Source organism: Chiloscyllium plagiosum, unplaced genomic scaffold, assembly GCF_037043375.1.
Source record: "Chiloscyllium plagiosum isolate Xiang-an unplaced genomic scaffold, Cpla_swu_hap1 HiC_scaffold_6, whole genome shotgun sequence".
Taxonomy (NCBI): domain Eukaryota; kingdom Metazoa; phylum Chordata; class Chondrichthyes; order Orectolobiformes; family Hemiscylliidae; genus Chiloscyllium; species Chiloscyllium plagiosum.
The window spans coordinates 125335768-125357365 of NW_028270144.1; the positions used below are offsets into that span (position 1 = coordinate 125335768).

General features: G+C 41.8%; 1 protein-coding gene across 3 annotated transcripts in view; it reads right to left on the reverse strand.

Annotated features, from left to right (window-relative positions):
• uvrag (UV radiation resistance associated gene) overlaps positions 1-21598 on the reverse strand; it is a 347124-nt gene that overhangs the window by 281182 nt on the left and 44344 nt on the right. For all 3 annotated transcript variants that reach the window (XM_043692472.2, XM_043692474.2, XM_087988432.1), the window contains 2 exons: positions 6938-7099; positions 4757-4831 (listed from right to left, as the gene is read on the reverse strand). In XM_043692472.2, the coding sequence (XP_043548407.2) occupies positions 4757-4831; positions 6938-7099 (237 nt within the window). The remainder of the gene's footprint in view (positions 1-4756; positions 4832-6937; positions 7100-21598) is intronic.

The window sequence follows — 21598 nt, forward strand, 5'->3', positions numbered from 1 at the left end:
GTTCCACCACAGAACACACCAGAAGGCCTCCTTCTTTAGAGACCGCAATTTCCCTTCCCACGTGGTTAAAGATGCCCTCCAACACATCTCGTCCACATCCCACACCTCCGCCCTTAGACCCTACCCCTCCAACCATAACAAGGACAGACCACTGGTGCTCACCTTCCACCCTATCAACATTCGCATAAGCCAAATTATCTGCCGACATTTCCGCCACCTCCAAACAAACCCCATCACCAGGAATATATTTCCCTCCCCATCCCTTTCCACCTTCCGCAAAGATCGTTCCCTCCGTGACTACCTGGTCAGGTCCATGCCCCCCTACAATCCACCCTCCCATCCTGGCACATCCTCCTGCCACCGCAGGAACTGTAAAGCCTGCGCCCACACCTCCTCCCTCACCTCTATCCAAGGCCCTAAAGGAGCATTCCACATCCAAAATTTTACTTGCACATCCACTAATATCATTTATTGTATCCGCTGCTCCCGATGCGGTCTCCTCTACATTGGGGAGACTGGGCGCCTCCTAGCAGAGCGCTTTAGGGAACATCTCCGGGACACCTGCACCAATCTACCACACCGCCCCGTGGCCCAACATTTCAACTCCCCCCTCCCACTCTGCCGAGGACATGGAGGTCCTGGGCCTCCTTCACCGCCGCTCCCTCACCACCAGACGCCTGGAGGAAGAACGCCTCATCTTCCGCCTCGAAACACTTCAACCCCAGGGCATCAATGTGGACTTCAACAGCTTTCTCATTTCCCCTTCCCCCACCTCACCCTTGTTCCAAACTTCCAGCTCCGCACTGTCCCCTTGACTTGTCCGGACTTGTCCGACTTGCCTAGCTCCTTTTCCACCTATCCACTCCATCCTCTCCTCCCTGACCTATCACCTTCATCTCCTCCCCCACTCACCTATTGTACTCTATGCTACTTTCTCCCCACCCCCACCTTCCTCTAGCTTATCTCTCCACGCTTCAGGCTCACTGCCTTTATTCCTGAAGGGCTTTTGCCCGAAACATCAATTTCGAAGCTCCTTGGATGCTGCCTGAACTGCTGTGCTCTTCCAGCACCACTAATCCAGAATCCCTTATCAGAGATAGACAACATGGTTGTGCAAGTGGGAAATCGTGCCTTACCAACTAAAGAGAGTTCTTTGAGGAAGTGACGCAAGTTATTAGATGAAGGAAGGGCTGTTGATGTCATATACATGGACTTTCGTAAGGCGTTGGATAAGGTTCCCCACTGTAGACTAATGGAGAAAGTGAAGTCACATGGTGTGCAGGGTATTCTAGCTAGGTGGATAAAGAACTGATTGAGCAACAGGAGACAGTACTGGTTGAAGGGAGTTTCTCGAAAGGAAGACCAGTTGTGTTCCACAAGGATCAGTGCTGGGGCTGCTGTTGCTTGTAATATACATAGATGATCTGGAAGAGGGCACTGTTGGTATGATCAGCAAGCTTGCAGATGACACGAAGATTGGTGGAATAGCAGAAAGCATAGGGGACTGTCAAAGAACACAGGAGAATATAGATAGACTGGAGAGTTGGGTGGAAAAGTGGCAGACGGAGTTCAATCCAGGCAAATGTGAGATAATGCATTTGCGAAGTCTAATTCTCGCGGAAATTATACAGTAAATAGAAGAGTCTTGGGAAAAGTTGATGAGCAGAGAGATCTGGCAGTTCAGGTCCAATGTATCCCGAAGGTTGCTGCACAGGTGGATATTGTGGTCATGAAGGCATATAGTATGCTTGCCTTCATTGGACGGGGTATTGAGTATAAGAGCTGGCAGGCCATGTTAAAATTATACAAGGCATTGGTTCCGCAGCATTTAGGATACTGCATACAGTTCTGGTCGCCACATTACCAAAAGCACGTCGACACTTTGCAGAGGGTGCAGAGAAGGTTTACAAGGATGTTGCCTGGTATGGAAGGTGCTTGCTATGAAGAGACGTTGAGTCGGTTAGGATTGTTTTCATTAGGGAAAAGGAGATTGAGGGGGGGACCTGATTCAGGTCTACAAAATCATGAAGGGTATAGACAAGTTGGATAGAGACAAGCATTTTTCCCCAGGGTGGATTTGAATCGGCTCGGGCTTGGAAGACTGTAGGGACTGTTCCTGGACTGCAAGTTTTCTTTGTTCTTTTTTCTTCATTTGGATACAGAACTGGCTCAAAAGGTGGAAGACAGAGGGTGGTAGTGGAGGGCTGTTTTTCCAGACTGAAGGCCTGTGACCAGTGGAGTGCCACAAGGATCAGTGCTGGGTCCACTACTTTTTGTCATTTACATAAATGATTTGGATGTGAGCATAAGAGGTAAAGTTAGTAAGTTTGCAGATGACACCAAAATTGGAGGTATAGTGGACAGTGTAGTGCGGTACCTTAGACTACAACAGGATCTTGATCAGATGGGCCAATGGGCCAAGTAGTAGCAGATGGAGTTTAATTCAGATAAATGAGAGGTGCTGCATTTTGGAAAAGCAAATCTCAGCAGGACTTATACACGAATGGTAAGATCCTAGGGAGTTTGCTGAACAAAGAAACCTTGCAGTGTATGTTCGTAGCTCCTTGAACGTGAAGTCGCAAGTAGATAGGATAGTGAAGGTGGTGTTTGGTATGCTTTCCTTTATTGGTCAGAGTATTGAGTACAGGAGTTGGGAGGTCATGTTGTGGCTGTACAGGACATTGGTTAGGCCACTGTTGGAATATTGCGTGCAATTCTGGACTCCCTCCTATCGGAAGGATATTCTGAAACTTGAAAGGGTTCAGAAAAGATTTTAAAAGGATATTGCCAGGGTTGGAGGATTTGAGTTACAGGGAGAGGTTGAATAGGTTAGGGCTGTTTTCCCTGGAGCATCAGAAACTGAGGTGTGACCTCAAAAGGTTGATAAAATCACGAGGGACATAGATAGGGTAAATAGACAAAGTCTTTTCCCTGGGGTGGGGGAATCCAGAACCATAGGGCATAGGGTTTAAGATGAGAGGGGACAGATATAAAAGAGACCTAAATGGCAACTTTTTCACACAGGTGGTGGTACATGTATGCAATGAGCTGCCAGAAGAAGTGGTGAAAGCTCGTACAATTACAATTTTTAAAAGGCATCTGGATGGGTATGATTAGGAAAGGTTTGGAAGGATATGGGCCAGGTACTAGCAGGTGGGACTAGATTGGGTTGGGATATCTGATCAGCATGGACACGTTGGACTGAACGATCTGTTTCCATGTTGTACATCTCTGACTCTACTGGTTAGACAATCTAAAACTAGAAACTATAGTCTGAGAATTAGGGCCAGACCATTCAGGAGAGTCATTAGAAAACACTCCTACACAGAAAGGGTGCTCGAAGTTTGGAACTCTCTTCCTCAAATGACAGTAGATGCTGGATCAGTTGTCAATTTAAGGTGGAGATAGATTTTTGTTTTTAAAAACACGATTAAAAGGATATGGGTCAAAAGAGGGTGTATAGAATTAGGCCACAGTTCAGCTAAGATCTCACTGAATGGTGGAACAGGCTCAAAAGAGCAGAATAGCGTACTCCTGCTGCTATGTTTGACCTCTCCGAAAAAAGCAACTTGAGAATTAAACAGATCAGAGTACATTGAGCTGACTAACAGTGGCCTCATCTTCTGGTTCCACACTCTTCGCTTTTATTCTGTAAAATATAGGCCATTTGGCCCATTGAATCTGCTCTGCCATTTAATGAGATCATGGCTAATCTGATAAACCTCAACTCCACTTTCTTGCCTCATTCCCATCAAACTAGATTCCTTTTTTGATTAAAAATCTCTTAGCCTTGAGTAGACTTAAATGAGGAGAAAGTGAAGACTGGAGATGCTGGAGACCAGAGTTGAAAAATGTGGTGCTGGAAAAACACAGCATGCCAGGCAGCATCCGAGGAGCAGGAGAATCGACGTTTCGGGCATAAGCCTGAAGGGCTTATGCCCGAAACGTCGATTCTCCTGCTCCTCGGATGCTGCCTGGCATGCTGTGTTTTTCCAGCACCACATTTTTCAACTCTAGACTTAAATGACCCAGCCTCGTCTGCCCTCGTGTAGTAAAGAATTTCTCAGGATTTACCACACTCAGAAGAAATCCCTCCTCACTCATTCATAGGATGCGGGTAAATTATATGTCCAGCCATCATTTATTGACCATCTCTTAACTGCCCTCAAGGTGACAGTGAGCCAATACACAGTCTTTGTTGTATGGGTACGCTCACAAATAACGTTAGGAAGGAAGGGAGATTCACAATTTTGACCCAGTTGGAAATAAAAGCCAAGCGTTCCCAGATCAATTTGCCCCATTGCACCAGTTATCAGCACATCAGCCTGCTATAACCAAGTTTGCTAATTTACATGGACTTGAGAAAGATGGTACTAATTTAAGCTGCAGGTTTTCAAATTTATTTTTAGTGCTTCAAAACAAGGCACAGCACCAGAATGCACTGAACACTGAAGTTTGAAACATAGAAAACAATTTAACAGTGCAACACAACACCAATTAGTAGTTATGAACACCTCTTCAGTAGGCTGAAGCACTGTTAAGAATAGAAAAAGCTCTTTAGATTCAAACTAGCCAAGTGCCTTTTGACGCAGCTACCTGATCAATTTGCGTTTCACAATATCACTCAGTTGTCCGTGGAAAAGCAAATAGTCTTAAGCCCATTCATATTCTCTGATGAACAGCATGATCTTTTTGATATTATACTGTCAGGAGCTACAATAGCAGAGTGACACAAACAGGAGTCAAAACAGTTTACCTTGTGATCAAAAGGTATTCCGTAGTAGCCATCATTCAATCCAAATATTACCTCATTGGGATTACGTGCACGAATCTAAAAACAAAAAAAACTCATTAAAACAAAATCAAAATACAAGTTAAGGAAAATAAACAATGTAACTGTTGCTTTATTCTTTGGTGGAACGTGGGTATTGTGGCTAGTATTTGTTGCCATGTGCTTGAACTAAGTGGATTGGTCAGCCGTTGCAGATGTCAGGTAGGAGTTGTTGTTGATCTGGAGATATGAAGACCTGACCCAGGTGAGAATGGCAGATTTCTCAGTTTTATTTTGTATTTGTATTTGTACAATTGCAAGTAACTACTCAAAGATTTTACAACATTAAATAGAGCGATAATGAAAACAGAGTGCTGGACAATTTCAGCAGGATGTGTGGAGAGGGAAGCAGAGTTAACATTGCAAGTCCAACATGCTGTTGCTTTGGAACTGCAGTTCAGAATCCTGAAGAAAAATTGGTACAAAAATTAAAAGTAAACATGTTGAAATTTTGAGAACAGAACTGCACCTCAAATTTTATGTTTTTGCATCCCTCTTCATTTATCCCACTCGCTGGTCTTCAGCATTTCATAGATGTCAGCTTTCATTAGGACCAATGCACGACAATTCCTCAAAATCCTTGACTACAAGTTCCCAGTTTCTGCTCATTTGAGACACTAGTCCACACTAACTGCCAATTCCTGTTTTATCACCTTATTCCCAATTCCTGCTCAAATGCTTTGCGCACTCACCCTTTAGTCTGCTGTGTCCTGTCCTGCTCTCTCTCAACAATATATTTTATTGCCATGGCTAATCAATTTCTTAGAAAACACTATATGCTTCTATCACTTGTCAAACTGTTGACCATCAAAATTAGGTTAGCTACTCATCTCTCCAAGGACACCCCAATGCTTTTAATGTTAAGCTAAAATATTTATAGTGTACTTTTCAACACCTCAATTTGAGCTTATACTTTACACCCAGAACCTTTCACTTGCAAAATGCAACAACCAGTTACTCACCTCAACATCCTGTATATCTCACTACGTGACCTGACTTTGTTGAATGTTTTTAAGGCAAAGAAAGATAGATTTTTGAATACTAAAGGAATTAAGGGTTACGATGAGCAGGTGGGTAAGTGGAGCTGAGTCCATTAGAAAAGATCATCCATGATCTTAATGAATGGCAGAGCAGGCTCAATGGGCCAGATGGCCTACTCCTGCTCCTATTTATGCTCGGTGTTCTAAGGACTGACATAATGAAAAGTTCCATACTAATTAGCAACATGTGAGCTTTACATATTTCTGGAGTGTGGATTACAACAGAAACAATGACAACAATTCTCCCTGAGCTGCTTCCCAATCCACACAGAACAGATTTTCCAGACTAAAATATGATTTGGTTTCTTAGTCAGAACTGACATCCAAATAAAATTCAAAGTGGTTGGTTTCACAACACTAGAATAGATAGAGCTTGTATTTGAGTAACACCTTTCATGACTGCAGGACATGAAGCATTTTAGAAACAAGAGAGTTTTTTTTAAAAAAAAAGTGTATTCAGCGTCGTAATGTAGGAAACATGGCAGTCAGCTTGCACAGGGCAAGCTCCCCATATCCAACAATAAGTAGGTATGTGTTGGTGTGATTTTAGTTGATAAATAAGCATTAAGAACACCAGTGAAAGCAAGATGAAAGCAAAGCTGTTTTCATTTCAGATTTCTAACCACCAAAGTTCTGGAAATGCTCTGACAGGATCTGTAGCAAGAAACAGAGTTAATGCATTGAGTGAAATTAAGGAACAAGAGTTGCTCTAAAAACCTCATGAAGGCTTGACAAGGTCATGCAATTCAGAAATGGTGGGATAAAACAGTGAATCACGAAACCTTTATTTTGGACAAGATGTTACAGTAACTTGGATTAAATTTATTCTCAGTATAAAGTAAGGACTACAGATACTGGAGATCAGATTCAGAAAGTATGGCACTGGAAAAGCAAAGCTGGCCAGGCAGCAAGAGAGTCGATGTTTCGAGGATAAGCTCATCATGAAGAGCTTGTGCTCGAAATGTCAACTCTCCTGGTCCTCAGATGCTGCCTGACTGGCTGTGCTTTTCCAGTGCCACACTTTTTCGCTCTTCTTTTATTCTCAGTCAATAGATGTACATTTTACCTGCTGTCCCAGATATTTGAGTCCATCAAGATTAACTTTCCACTCAATGACAAGATGATACTGCCCCTTCTTTCCACCCCAAATCCTGACCACGAAACACGATACAGAAGTATCAAGACGGTTTGGCATCAAACCAAAGTCTAAACTCCTCCATGTTGGATTCTGCAAAACAAAACAGGAGAAATTAAAACCAGTCAAAACTGCGCAGTAGAAACTGGAAAGGAAAATGACTTACATTCGACAGTAGCTTTCACAATCACAGGACCAACCACAGCAAGTCTTAAGCCAAGTAGGTACTTTTGAAGTCTAGTCAGAGTCATACAGCATGGAAACAGACCCTTTGGTCCAATATCTTTCCTAAAGTAGTCATGATTCGGAGATGCCGGTGTTGGACTGGGTGTACAAAGTTAAAAATCACACAACGAGGGGGATCCAAGATGGCGGCGACCCAGTAAGACTGAGTCTATAGTGCTCCTCCCAAGACCTGGGCACAGTGGGTCACCTACCCCCTACCAATCTCACCAAATCATTTATAAATCATTTATAATAGTTTAGTAACTGAATTAGTGGTTTAATATTACATTTAAGCAACTTTATCCTAAGTTAAAATGACTAAAGGGAAGGGAGCCCGCAGCTCTCAGCAAGCAGGAACCCCTCCCCCACACGCTCCAGCTGCAGCAGAGGCGTCCACAGCCGCCCCGGGGGACTTACCTGCAGTAGCAAGCCTTACAGAAATGATTTCCAAGCTTGACTCGAAGATCGATGCCTTTATCGTCGAATCCAGGAACCGTTGGGAGTCGTTGTCGGCCGCGCTGAAGAAGCACGACCATGAAATTGAAGAAATTCAACGCCGAGTCGGAGGGGCGGAGCTAAAGGCCGCGACCTCGGAGACAACCGCTCAATCGGCCGTGGATCAGGCCCGGACTCTCGAGCAGCGAGTCCGGACCTTGGAAAATCATATTGACGACCTCGATAATCGAGGTCGTCGAAAAAATATTCGTTTGCTGGGCCTTCCCGAGCAGGAAGAGGAAGGCCAGCTTACAGCATTCCTGGAGCAGTGGCTGCCACAACTTTTAAATCTGGAAGCTGGATCAGGCCAGGTAAGGGTGGAATGGGCCTACCGGGTCGCAATACGCGGGCCCGGCTCGAACCAGCGCCCACGCCCGGTCCTGTTCCGGCTGCAGAGCTACAGGGAGAGGCAGATACTCCTGGAAGCCTCTAGAAATCTCGGAAAAGACCCCCAAGCTATGATCTACAAAGGATCCAAGATCATGCTATTTCAGGACTTTTCCCCGGCTCTGGTTCGAAAGAGGAAAGCATTCGACGAGGCGAAGAAGCGTTTAAGGGACTTAAATGTACAGTACTCCTTACGCTACCCAGCGATGTTACGCTTTAACCATGAAGGTTCTGTATATAACTTTGGATCACCAGAAAAGGCTAAGGAATTCTTGGACTCTCTTAGATAAACTGTAGGACATAATGGATGTTGGTCTGCCTTCCCCCCCGTTTTGGTTTATATCCCCTCCCTTTTTTTTTCTTACCTTATTGCTTAATATTATTATGGGGGGTGGGGAGAGGGATTTGATTTTCTCCCCCCCCCCCCCTTGGAGTTGTTTTCTGTTATTATTTTATGTATATATGAGGGGTGTATGTACATGTGTGTGTATGTATGTATATATATATATATGTATGTGTATGTATATATATGTATATATAAGTTGGGGGATTTGGTTAATGTTGGTGGGGGGAGGTGGTTACCTTATTCGATTTTACCTCTGTCTTTAGGAGCGGGGTTGTTTTTCCCTTCGTTATTTTGTATTATCATATTTAATTATTATTTGTTGAACTGGTAATTTTATAGTTATATGTTTATATATGGTATTAACATTACCAAATATACCCAGGTGTTGGTAGGGGTGGGGGTGGGGTGCTCACTGTTAACTCTAGCTTTGTATTATATTTGAATTTTCCTCACTTTATTGAGGAGTGCCTGGGTCAAGGGTGGGGCATTGGTTGGGAGAGGATATGAGGGATTTTTGGAGAGGAAGTGATGCCCCCTGGGAACAAGGGGGAAAGTCTCCACTTAGACACGTTTTATATTTTTTTTATTTAGAAATAGTTTTTTACTGTATTGTTGTGGGTGTATTAAAGAGGGTTTATTTTTGTAAATTTTACATGTTCCATGCTCGGGATGTTCTGGATAGGGTTCCCCCTCCCGAGGGGTCTCGGATTGGCCCAGAGGATTATGGTTGATCAATCGGTTAAGTGGTGCACCTGGAATGTCAAAGGGAGTAATTCGCCACTTAAAAGGAAGAAAATATTATCAAATCTTAAGAAGGAAAGAGTTGATATAGCTCTCCTACAGGAGACGCATCTGTCAGATAAAGAACACTTGAAATTACGACAGGGCGGATTTGATCAGGCCTTTTTTTCTTCTTTTAGCTCAAAAAGCAGGGGAGTTGTTATTCTTGTTCGGAAGAATTTCCCTTTCAAAATCCTAAAGCAGATAAAAGACGAATCTGGACGATATATCTTGATTAAAGCTCTCATAAATGGAGAGGAATATGGGATTTTAAATTTGTACTGCCCCCCGGCACACCCCTTTAAATTTATAACAGAAGCCTTCTCAAAATTGATGGCTTTTAATGCCCGTCATATAATTATAGGGGGAGACTTTAATTGTATTATGGATCCGGAAATAGACAGGATTCCCAAGAGTACTGCAGGAGTATCTCCCAGATCTAGACAATTGATGGATCTGAACAAAGAATTAGGATTAGTAGATGTATGGAGATGTCTTCATCCACAGGGTAGAGATTTTTCTTTCTACTCTAATCCACATAAATGTCATACCAGAATTGATATGTTTTTTGCCCCCTCAATTTTTTTAAATTCCATATCATCCTGTAAAATAGGTAATATAGCAATTTCTGACCACGCTGCTGTATATATGGAAACTAAGGCGAGGAACAGTGGGACATCCCCTCGGCATTGGCGTATGGACCCCTTCTTAATGAAAGATAGTAAATTTGTAAAGTACTTCTCTCAAGAATTTAAAACTTTTTTAGAAATTAATTCAGGTACAGCTAGCAACCCGTCAATGATGTGGGAGACCATCAAAGCTTACACGCGAGGCTTGATCATCTCCTACTCAGCGACCCAGAAGAAATTAAAAGGAGAACAACAGCGTTTGCTTGAAGCCCGCTTAAAAGCGGCTGAAACAGCATACACTGATAGACCCTCTATTATTAAATTGCAAAGGATTACAGCTCTTAGGACAGCTCTAAATACTACACTTACTCAAACGGCTAAGAGGGAAATATTATTTGCAAAGCAAAGATTATATGAATATGGCGACAAACCGGGTAGATACTTAGCATTTCTTGCAAAGAAAAAAAAGGCCCCTCAGACGATTATGTCTATTAAGGAAAGTACGGGTATTTTGACTCATGATCATAAAAAGATTAATGCGACCTTTAGAAAATTCTATTCTGAGTTATATAAATCACAGGATTGTGAAGATAGGGCGAAGAGGATGCAGTCATTTTTTAAAAATTTGACTTTTCCAGACCTAACTCCGGAACAAGTATCGGTCCTAAATGCTCCTCTTACACCCCAAGAAATAGTTGATGCAATTAGGCACCTTCAAAATGGTAAGGCGCCGGGCCCAGATGGCTTTCAAGCTGAATTCTATAAAGAATTTACAGAAATACTGGTTGGTCCACTTATGGACATGTATAACTATGCATATAGTCAGGGCTGTCTCCCGCCTTCGCTGAAAGAGGCAAATATCTCTCTTATCCTCAAAAAAGGAAAGGACCCAGAAGATTGTACATCATACAGACCAATATCCTTGCTAAATGTAGATTTTAAAATCCTCTCTAAAATGTTAGCACTGAGATTAGAAAGGATACTGCCACATATTATAAAGGAGGATCAGACGGGGTTTATTAAGGGCCGTAGATCATCTAATAATGTTAGAAGGGCTCTGAATATGATTCAAGCTTGTCATCAGGGAAAGATACCAGGAGTAGTGGTTTCATTAGACGCGGAAAAGGCATTTGATAGGGTCGAATGGTCATATTTGTTTTACACATTGGAGAGGTTTGGTGTTGGACAGGTGTTTACCAAATGGATCTCAACATTGTATAGTGATCCCAAAGCAGTTGTGGTTACCAATGGATTAGGCTCGGATAGCTTCAGTGTGGGTAGGGGCTGCCGTCAGGGATGTCCCCTCTCGCCATTGTTATTCACGCTAATAATTGAACCACTAGCAGAAGCTATACGAGCTGATCCTAACATAGTGGCCCCAAGGATTGGTACAGGTAAACATAAAATTACCCTTTATGCAGATGATGTTCTTCTATTCCTCAGTAACCCTTTGATGTCCATACCTCGCTTAATCCAAGTTATTAATACATTTAGTGCATTCTCAGGCTATAAAATTAATTTTTCAAAATCGGAAGCTATGCCAATGGGTGGCCTTGCTGTGATACCCCGCTTAGCGGACGGTTCCCTTTTTCCCTTTCGCTGGTCCCTGGAGGGTTTCTTATATTTAGGCATTTTTATTACTCCAGTATTTGGTCAGTTGTATAAGGCTAATTTTGTGTATTTATTGGAAAGGATAAGGCAGGACCTCCAGCGATGGGGAGACCTGCCAATTTCCTGGCTGGGTCGAATAGCATTAATCAAAATGAATATCCTGCCCCGTCTCCTATATCCTATGAGAATGCTTCCGGTGATGCTGCCGAGGACAGCTTTATGTAAATTATACGGCTGGCTGAGTTCCTTTATCTGGAACCATAGGCGACCCCTCATTAAGCTGAAGAAGCTACAGCTTCCACAGGCAAGGGGTGGATTGGACTTCCCAGATTTTAGGAAATATCAATTAAGTTCCCTATTAAGTTATATAGCTGATTGGGCCTTGTCTGATCCACAATCAATCTGGTTGGACATCGAGGCTTCTCAAGTAAAATACCCACTTATTAACCTTTTATTCTCAGACAAGAGGAAAATCATTACAGATCACTGTAAAAACCCTATAATACTGAATACAATCAAGGCTTGGAATATAATGCGGCAAAATGAGGGTAATTCACATAAAACATCCCCCTATGCACCGATAGTGGGAGCATGGGGATTCCAACCGGGATTAACAGATGCCACTTTTAAACTCTGGAGAGCCAGGGGTATCTCATGTCTTGGGGATTTATTTAAAGATGGGGTCCTGATGTCTTTCGGACAGCTGCGTCAGAAATTCGGATTACCCAATGGAGACCTCTTTCGATACTTCCAAATTCGAGATTTTATACAGAAGAAGACTACGTTATTAGATAGTCTTTATAAATCCGATAGAGAATGTAGTGTCCTACGACCAGTGGGGGTATCTTCCGTCAGTAATATTTATCATTTGCTACATGATGAAGTATCGGGAGATATGGATAATCTGCTTAAAACATGGGATCAGGATCTGGGACTAGAAATCTCCACAGAAACGTGGAATGATATCTGGGAAAATGCTAGAAGAATTACTATTTGTAACAGAACCCAGGCTATCCAGCTGAAGATACTTCATAGGGCCCATATAGCACCGGTCCGATTGGCAAAATTTAAGGCAGGAGCATCTCCAATGTGTCCTAAATGCAAAATAGAGGTGGGCACTCTTGTACATTGCTTATGGACCTGTCATAAGATCCGTGGATATTGGACTAAAGTAGCAAGTACCCTGACAGAAATTTTAGGAACGGAAATAAAAGTGGACCCCGTATCTCTCCTCTTGGGCTTTTCGAACTTTCCCTCCCTGGACACGTACGGGAAGAGACTATTTTCTATTCTTTCTTTCTGTGCAAGGAAAAATATTTTGATGAACTGGGTGGCGGAGGGCCCCCCTGGACTTTCAAATTGGCACAGACTAATTATGGAATGTATTCCCCTTGACTTCCTTACAAATATGGTGCACCGAAAGACCGAATTATTTTATAAAATATGGCAGCCCTTTTTGAATTACATAAATACAGATATTTCGGCTATCCTAACAAGGGCTTTTATTTAATTGAGACCACGAACCTGGCTGGTCCGCGGCCCCTCGGGGGAGGAATCCCGCACGAATACGGGTTTTATCATATCTGATGTTAACACATCCCGAGCATGTAAGAGACTTAAATATACACCCTGATTAGTTGTAGGTTAGATTAGTAGATAGTTGAGTTTTGTCTGTTTGTTTTTTTTTTGTTGTTTTTTTTTGGGGTTTTTTTTTTGTTGTTTTGTTTTGTTTTGTTTTTTTTTTGTTGTCAAATTTTGGCTATTGTATATTTGAGCTAATTGTATATCAATGTTTATATCTGAGAGTTTTGTTTATTTTTGTAAACTTGTAAAAATGTTAAATTTCTAATAAAAATATCTATAAAAAAAAAAAAAAAATCACACAACACCAGGTTATAGTGCTTCCAATTAAACCTGTTGGACTATAACCTGGTGTTGTGTGATTTTTAACTTTTTCCTCAAGTAGGCAGACATAAATTGAACATGGTATTCTAAAAGTGGCCTCACCCATGCCCTGCACAGCTGCAATTTGACGTCAGAATGAGTATACTCAATGCACTAATCAATGAGACAAGGGTCCAAAACACCACCTGTCTGTGACTCCACTTTCAAGGAATTATACAAATGCATCCCTAAATCTGTTATAAAGTAGGAAAACACAGTAGCCATTTGTATACAAGCTCCCACGCAAAGCATTTTCTCATGATAGCAATCAATTGACAAATATTGACCCATGTTTGGGGAGAATTCCTCTACCCCTGTTCAAGTAATGTCCTCTAAGGAACTGGGGAACAGTGGCAGCAACATTAAAAGGAGAATCAGAATCAGAAAATTGGCAAAGGAGTTGTTTGAAGATGTCACAAATCAGCAGGTAGGCACTTCTCTTGCTTCTAGTCACTAGATATTTACTTAAAGCCATAAGACCACCTTTAAAACTTTACACAGATAATACATCTGCCTTGCTTGATAGAGTTAAGGGGCTGTTTGACATTAAGACTAACATTTTTCAAGTCTATACTTGGGGACTAAGCAAACAATCATTGCAAGTACTCAGATTCTATTTAGTTAAGCTCTCTCTGGGAAGTTCAGGCCCATGATATGGACATTCAGTATGTGGGAAACCCTGAACACTAACTGGTAACTGGATGACCACATGTACAGGTGCCGCCTCCGGATGGAGAAACCGGAGCTCTGTTCAGAATCTGGATCAGCAGCTAGGGACACTATGGTGCATTAATGAGACTGAGTATATGGAAAGCACATTTCACAACATTGCCACCTGCAGCTGAAGCAAATACAGGAAAATGAGGGAATGGGTAATTGCCAGATAGGGTGGGTATTGGGGTGTGAAAACCATACAGATAATGAGGGAATGTTTTTGATCTCGGAAAACAGTGAAAATGATAGTTCCTCTGCTGAGACCAGCCAGAGCCAAAGCTGTAGCACTGCAGACAATCCAGCTGCAGGGTGAGGGGGGCAATAGTAGTTTTTGGTAGGGGGGGATAAGCAGGCACTTCTGTGGCCTTGACATTACTCAATTGGTACATTGTTTCCTAAGTGTCAGGGTTATGTTTATCACAGAATGGTTGCAAGGCATTCTCAATGGGGAGGATGCACAGAGGAAATGGCGCAAGCTGGAACCAATGGCAAACAAAGAGCAAGAACAGACGCTGCAAGCAGACTTCAGGAAGTTGGGTAAGCAATGGAAAAGCAGGACTTGAAAAGGTAGTAATGCCAGATTACTTCCGGTGCCTTACAGTCCTGAATGTAGGAACAGAGGAGACAGCAGATGAGTGAGAGTGTCTGGACAGACAGTGCAGGATGAAGGATTTTAGATTCTTGAAATTTTGGATAGTTTCTAGGAGAAGTAGGACCCGTTACAAGTTGGACAGGTTATATGTGAACATGAGCACAGTGAATATCCTTTTCACCATCCCTCCACTTTGGTCTCCTGTGCTTCCTTCTCTCCCCCCACTGTCAACATTTCTGCTTTCAAGATCTTCAGCCCTGAAACTCCTTGTCCAAGTCAATTCCTATTCCTCTCCTCAAAGACCCCTCAAAACCTGAAGGGTGGGAAAAAAAAACCATGGACAGCTACATCAATTACAGTAATAGCTGGTTTCATTAATTTAAACTGGATATTGAAAGCCAACACTACTATAGCAACAGGAAGTAGATCCAATTTCTAGTCAGTGTCATAACTGTGCAGGAATCTCTGGTTCAACTTTCCAAAGCGGTGTTGTTTTTATTTATATTTCTGAGCACACTAGTCCTATTAATGGAGTCATTGCACCGTTACACAAAATTACCCTAAAACTTAAAATTTGAAATGTAAATAGAAGGAGCAACATGTTTAACTCACAATATCCCAATTAAGCAATTAAATAAACAAAATTATAATCTTGTTTAATTATTGAGATGATTCACAAAAATACATGTTCAGGTACCAAAGATGTGCAGATTAAGTAGAATGGCCATACCAAATAGGCCAGTGTCCAGGGAGGTGGAGGTTAGGTGAATTAGCCATTGTTAATGCAGGGTTACAGGAACAGGGTAGGAGGCTGGGTCTGGTTGGGATGCCCTTGAGGGTTTAGTGTTGATTCAATGGACCAAATTACGTCATTCTACACTATAGGGATTCTGTGATTCTGAAATCATCCATTGTTGAAAAGGTTTTTTTTCCCCAACAAAAAGGACTGAACAGTGCAGCACAATTCTACATGGAGTTCACAATCCACAATTTCCAAATAAACCAAGTCAGTCATCAAAATGAAAATTTCATCCCAGTTCCCAAAGGCCCATGTAAGCAGAGAACTTTCAACTACTCTATAATCGCAACTTCAGCAAAAGTTCACTCTCAGATGCTCATTCCTCAAACATGGTTCTGGACAAGCACCAACATTGCCTTGCACATAACCCAAACTTCTGCTTTTCATCTCTTTTTCCACCAAGTGTCAAAACTAAACCAAAGCCTATTTAGTTTACAGACAAGTAACAAACTCTCAATCCTCAGAGAAATTCATCATTTGTCTTAACTGCGTTTCTGCTTACTCAGATTATGCCTACTGGTCCAAGTCTCTCCCACAGGGGAAGCAACCCCTCAGCATCTATCCAGTTCAGACCCTAAAGCATTTTATACATTACAAATCAGATCTCCTCTCATTCTCCTAACATCCAATGAGTCTAAGCCCAACCTACTTAAATTCTCCACATAGTAAATCCCGTCATTAATAATCAACCTTGGGAACCTTTTCTACATCAGTATTTCTGTCCTTAGAGAAGGTAGCAAAACAGTTCCCAGTATTGTAGGTATGACCTGACCATTGCCTTGTACAATTTTAATAATCTCCCCCTATTTTTCATACTCATTCCCATGAAAATAAATCCATGAGTCTTCCCCATTAGCCGCTAAAGTTGGATGCTAGCTTGTAGTTTATGCACGAAGACTCCTGTATTCTTGATCCAATCCAATAATGTTCAGCTTTTCTATTCATTCTGCCAAAGTGCATAACTTCGCAACTTCCCACATTATATTCTGCTAATAGCTACTTGACTGCTTGCCATTTTAAACTCAGCACATTTGAAATCATCCTCACTGCTTGTTTTTCTATCTATTTGCATTATCCGCAAACCTGACTTATAGTACAAATCACTTCCCTCATCCAAAGGTATTAATTTAAATTGCAAGTTACAGGATGCCACTTTTTGCCCTGTCTCAACTTAGCTATCTCAATCTGCAGACTGCCATCCTCACAACTTGCCTTCTCACCTATTTTTGGGTCATCCATAAACTTGGATGAGGGAAGCAAATATATTACAACCAAGTCACTAAGGTATGTTGTAAATAATAACAGCTCCAGCACATTGTGGCACACTACTGATAACAGGTTGCCATCCTTTTTTAAAAAAAGGTCTCCTGTAAGTTAGCCAATCCTTAACCCATACTGATACACTCTTCCAACACTGTGGGCTCTTATCCTAAAGGGCCTAATGTTTGGTACCTTATCAAGCATCTTAAACCCACTTGTCTTATATCCACTGCTATCTTCATCCTCCTGGTCAGGCAAGATTCCCCTTTCACAAAATCATGCTGATTATGATAGATCATATTATAAGTTTCTAAATGCTGTGCTATTACATCCTTTACAGGTAGACTAACACTTTCCAATAACATGTTGAGTTAACTGACCCGCTTCACCTTTTGAATAAAATGATGTTATGTTATTCGACTGGGAGTTTCCAAGTCCTCCTGCATTTCTCCAGAATCTAAGCATTCTTGAAACTCTGTAGCTACTTCCTTCAATATGCTAGGACAAACTATCAGGTCAAGAGGATTTATCAGTCTTCATCCCTAGCGTTTTCCTCCACTGATATTTATTTCCTCTCCTTTTGCCTGTTGAGTATTTAGTCATTTGGAATGCTATAAGCGTTTTATATTAGCAAGACAATGCAACCTTTGTTCAACTTCTCTGCCTTTTCCTAGTTATCCATTATTTCCCTAGTCTATCTTCACTTTGGTCTCTTCATATATTTCAGTTTTTTGCTGACTGTCTTGATATTACCTCAGTGTTTCGGATCTGGTAATTTGCAGTTCGCTCCCTGGCTGGATCTTGAAGTGATAAAGAAACCTTGAGATATGAATTAGTTGTGCCACTCTATAGTTCTGCCTTTGTACTGAAGGCTGCTTGTTTCAGTCAGTCTGTCTTGTAAGGCATGATGTGGTCACCTGTTCATGTATTGCCAATTCCCATCCAACAAAAACTGGGAAACATACAAATAAGGAATTGAAATATAGGCCATTGCCATGAAGCAGATACTGCCAAGCCAATGCTGGACTATACAGCAGCTTATGAAGGAGGAAATGAAAATGCCAGATTTGGCTTGAAGCCAAATGTGTCTCACATTTGTGGCCAAGCCAACCACAATGTGACAGCATGCATGCTCAACAGCAGAAGCAGGACACCAGAAACTGATCCCACAATCACCAAATTAACAGCTTTGTGGTCCTGCAGTCAACAATGGTGAATAATTTAAACAATGAATTAGAGAAGGCAAATTGCACAAACCACCTCATCCTCATATCATGGCTTCACCAGCAAAGAGTATAAAATAAGCATTTCCAGTCCTGAAACATGTGCAAAACGCTGAGTAGTTAATTCAACTATGTCTCCCACAAGGTCCCCAACAATACTCGTGTCAATCTACAGTCACTTCGATTCACTCCACATGACACCAAAACAGTAATGAATACTGCACAAAGGATGGGCCACAATAACAGGTCAGGGGCACTGCAGAGGACTCATGTTTCAGAGGTAATTTCCCAAATTAAGTTATTCAAGCACAGTTAAAAACTGGCAGCTATTTCACAACATGGACAACTGCCCAGCTTCTAATACTTGAGATACATCCAAATCTACTAGCTTCAGCCCATGTCCAGCTTGAGTTATTAGCAAAAGTGTTGAGTGCTGTCAAGTGGCACTTACCCAGCAATAATAGCCACTCAATGATGCTCAGTTCAGGTCCTACCACAGCCAATCAGCTCTCTACATTGAAGCATTAATCCAAATGCAGAGGAACCTCGATTATCCGAATATCAATTATCAGAATATCATATTATCGGAAGGAGATCTCGAGGTCCCGATAGAAACATTTCAAAGACCCGTTTCAACCCTGATTGCGTCTTTTGTTTACCATGATTATAAATGATCTTGGCTCACCAAAATACTGCCAAGAACAGTTGTGGACATCAATGGGAGCCCAGACACTGTCTCAAAATAACTGATCTCTCACCCTCGCGCCTTCTTCCCACACTTTCCTTGGAGCTGTACATAGGGGCGAACCCTAAACCCCTCTTCCCCAGATATTTTGTCTAACATTATCCTGTACAGAGCATAGGTGAAACTTTCAAAAAGCTGCAGTCAAAAGTTGTGTGCCCGTGCGCGCTATTTGGAGACTTACCCCACTGTTGGTGTGCAGTCCAGCTGCCCTAAAGTGGGAGGGGGGCTGACGGGGCATTGATAGGAGTCGGATGGGGGTGGGGTGGGGGGCAGTGATGGATGGGGTTTGTGGAATGGGCAGGGTGGGGGTGGTGTTGGATGGTGTTGCGGGGGCAGGTGGGGGCATGCGGCGTTGGATGGGTTTGGGGGCTGTGTTGGACTGGTTAGGGGGCAAGCAGGAGCGCAGGGTTGGTGGGGGGAGGGCAGGAGGTGGGGTGGGAGATGTTGGACAGGTTAGGGGGAGAGGCGGGGGGACAGTGTTGGATGAGTTAGAGCGGAGGTGGACTGGGGGGCACTGTTGGACTGGGTTGGGGTGCAAGGGCTCATGAGCAGTGTGCTGCTGCCTCGCCTCCTGAACAGAGAGCGGACTTAACAGAAAACTCTGTGCCCCAAAGGAGGGCATTGAATCGATTCACCGAATAATCAATTATCCAAAAGAAATAGTGCCCACCCATCTCATTCAGATAATAGAGATTCCTATGTATAGATCATAACCAGGACAAAAAGGAAGATAGTTGTGATTGGAGGCTAGTCATCACATCCCAGAACTGCAAGTATTCATCTAGACAGTGTTCAATTTTTATTTACTCATTCATTAAATGAGAGTCACTGACTTGGCCAACATTAATTGCTCATCCCTAGTTGTCCACAGGGCCATTTAGAATAAACCACATTGCTGTGGGTCTGGAGTCAAATGTAGGCCGACCAGGTAAGGATGGCAGTTTCCTTCACTTAAGGCCATTAGTCAACTAGATGGATTTTTCCAACAATCAGCAATGGACTCGTGATCATTAGACACTTACAAATGGATTCTGTGCAAAAATGAATGAGTATATCTAGATGCTGCAAGATGTAAACAACATTCAGATTTGATACAAGCAGTGACAGAAAACATTTATGCCACAGTGCCATGCAACAAACATAAAAGACAAATTTCAGTGAGGCTGGAGCTCCCATTTGTTTTCATAAAAAAACCAAAGTCTTTCAATACTATACATAATTGAAAGAAAGACTTGCATAACCACTGGATGTCTCAAAACACTTTACAAGTGAAATATTTCTGAAGTGTAGTTCATGTTATAATTTGGGAAAAAAGTGACAGACAGCCAATTTGTACACAGAAAACTCAAACAGCATCAGGGTAATAACCAAAATAAAATGCTTTTCTTAATGTAGCAATATTAACCATCAGACTTAGATGTGACCAACTGAACAAATGCTGATACAACAGCCTTAAATATATCAATTTTGAGCTACCTAATTTACAGCTGCATACACTGAAGACAACTTAATTTTCCAAAATAGCACCACTAATAGATCGAATAGATTTTCTCTGCTAGCTGCAGTGGTCCAAGATGCTTACGCCAATTTTTAAATAAGCCCCTCAATTTCAGCAGTCAGGTGTAGCCAACTTGGCACTTGTTTTAATCTATGGACTGAGCTATAATGAGTGTGACATAATGCAATGTAGATCAAATTCAATGCTCTACCTAGTTACACTAACACGCAAACATAAATCATCAATCAAGAGGATAATGCACCAAATTGTCAGGGAAACATTTGAAGGCTATCTCAATTTGCAGACACAGGTTTCCCTTGACTGCCTTCAGAATTCATTACCAATACTCCTTGCCACGGGATTAGCAACAGCCGTTTTAATACACAACTTCGACTACCAAGCTTTTTGATTTGATTTATTGCTGTCACATGTCCCGATGTACACTGAAGTTTTGTCTTTACAGGCAGATCATACTAAACAAGTGCATCAGGGTATCAGAACAGAGTGCAAGTTAGTGTTACAGCTACTGAGAAGATGTAAGAAGATTCACATCATTAGCATTTGAGAGGTCCATTCCAAAGTCTGCTAACAGTGGGGAAGGAGCAGTTCTTGATTGCGTTTGTACATGAATTCAAATAGCACAGCAAAACAAGTTCAAGCAGGGGAAACTGAATAGACCATTCAGCCTTTAAGGTCATGGAGGGAAAAGCAATAAATCCTAGTCTTAGCAAAAATGCTTACACTGCAAGTGAGTTAAATTAGATTAGGGATCTGACAATTTTCATTTACCAATCTTTGCTCAATATCCCTTCACCAAAAAAATTACAGATCTTTAACTGTGCAAAAGTTCCTTTAATCTAGCCATTATACCTTTTATTCTAAGGGCAAATAATTTGAGGAGAGAACTCCAGGTGTGCACAACATCTTGTGCTAAGTGCTTCCTGATTTCAAATCCAAATGGTGTGGCTTTTTCACAACAGAGAAAACCAATCAAGATGTTTTACTATTGTCTATTTACTGTTATTCATCGCTTAACTGGCAAGAGAAAATACGAATTCATAGAAACCATTGGGAGTTCGTAGCAGCTCACCACATTTAACAAAACAAGACAACCCAGAATGGGATAAATATCTAGTTTAGCAGTCTTAGTTCAACAATCTTGAAAGGAAATGAAATTAAATTTCATTAACATTTAATGAATGCTGTAAATTGAGATTATTACACTTTTTAAATACTGAAAGCTGAGAAAGTTTTGTATTAAGTTCAAAATGTTTAGAATGGGGACTTGCAAACCAGTATACTATCTGGTGAGAACCTGAAGTCCTTAACATCCCAGCATGAACC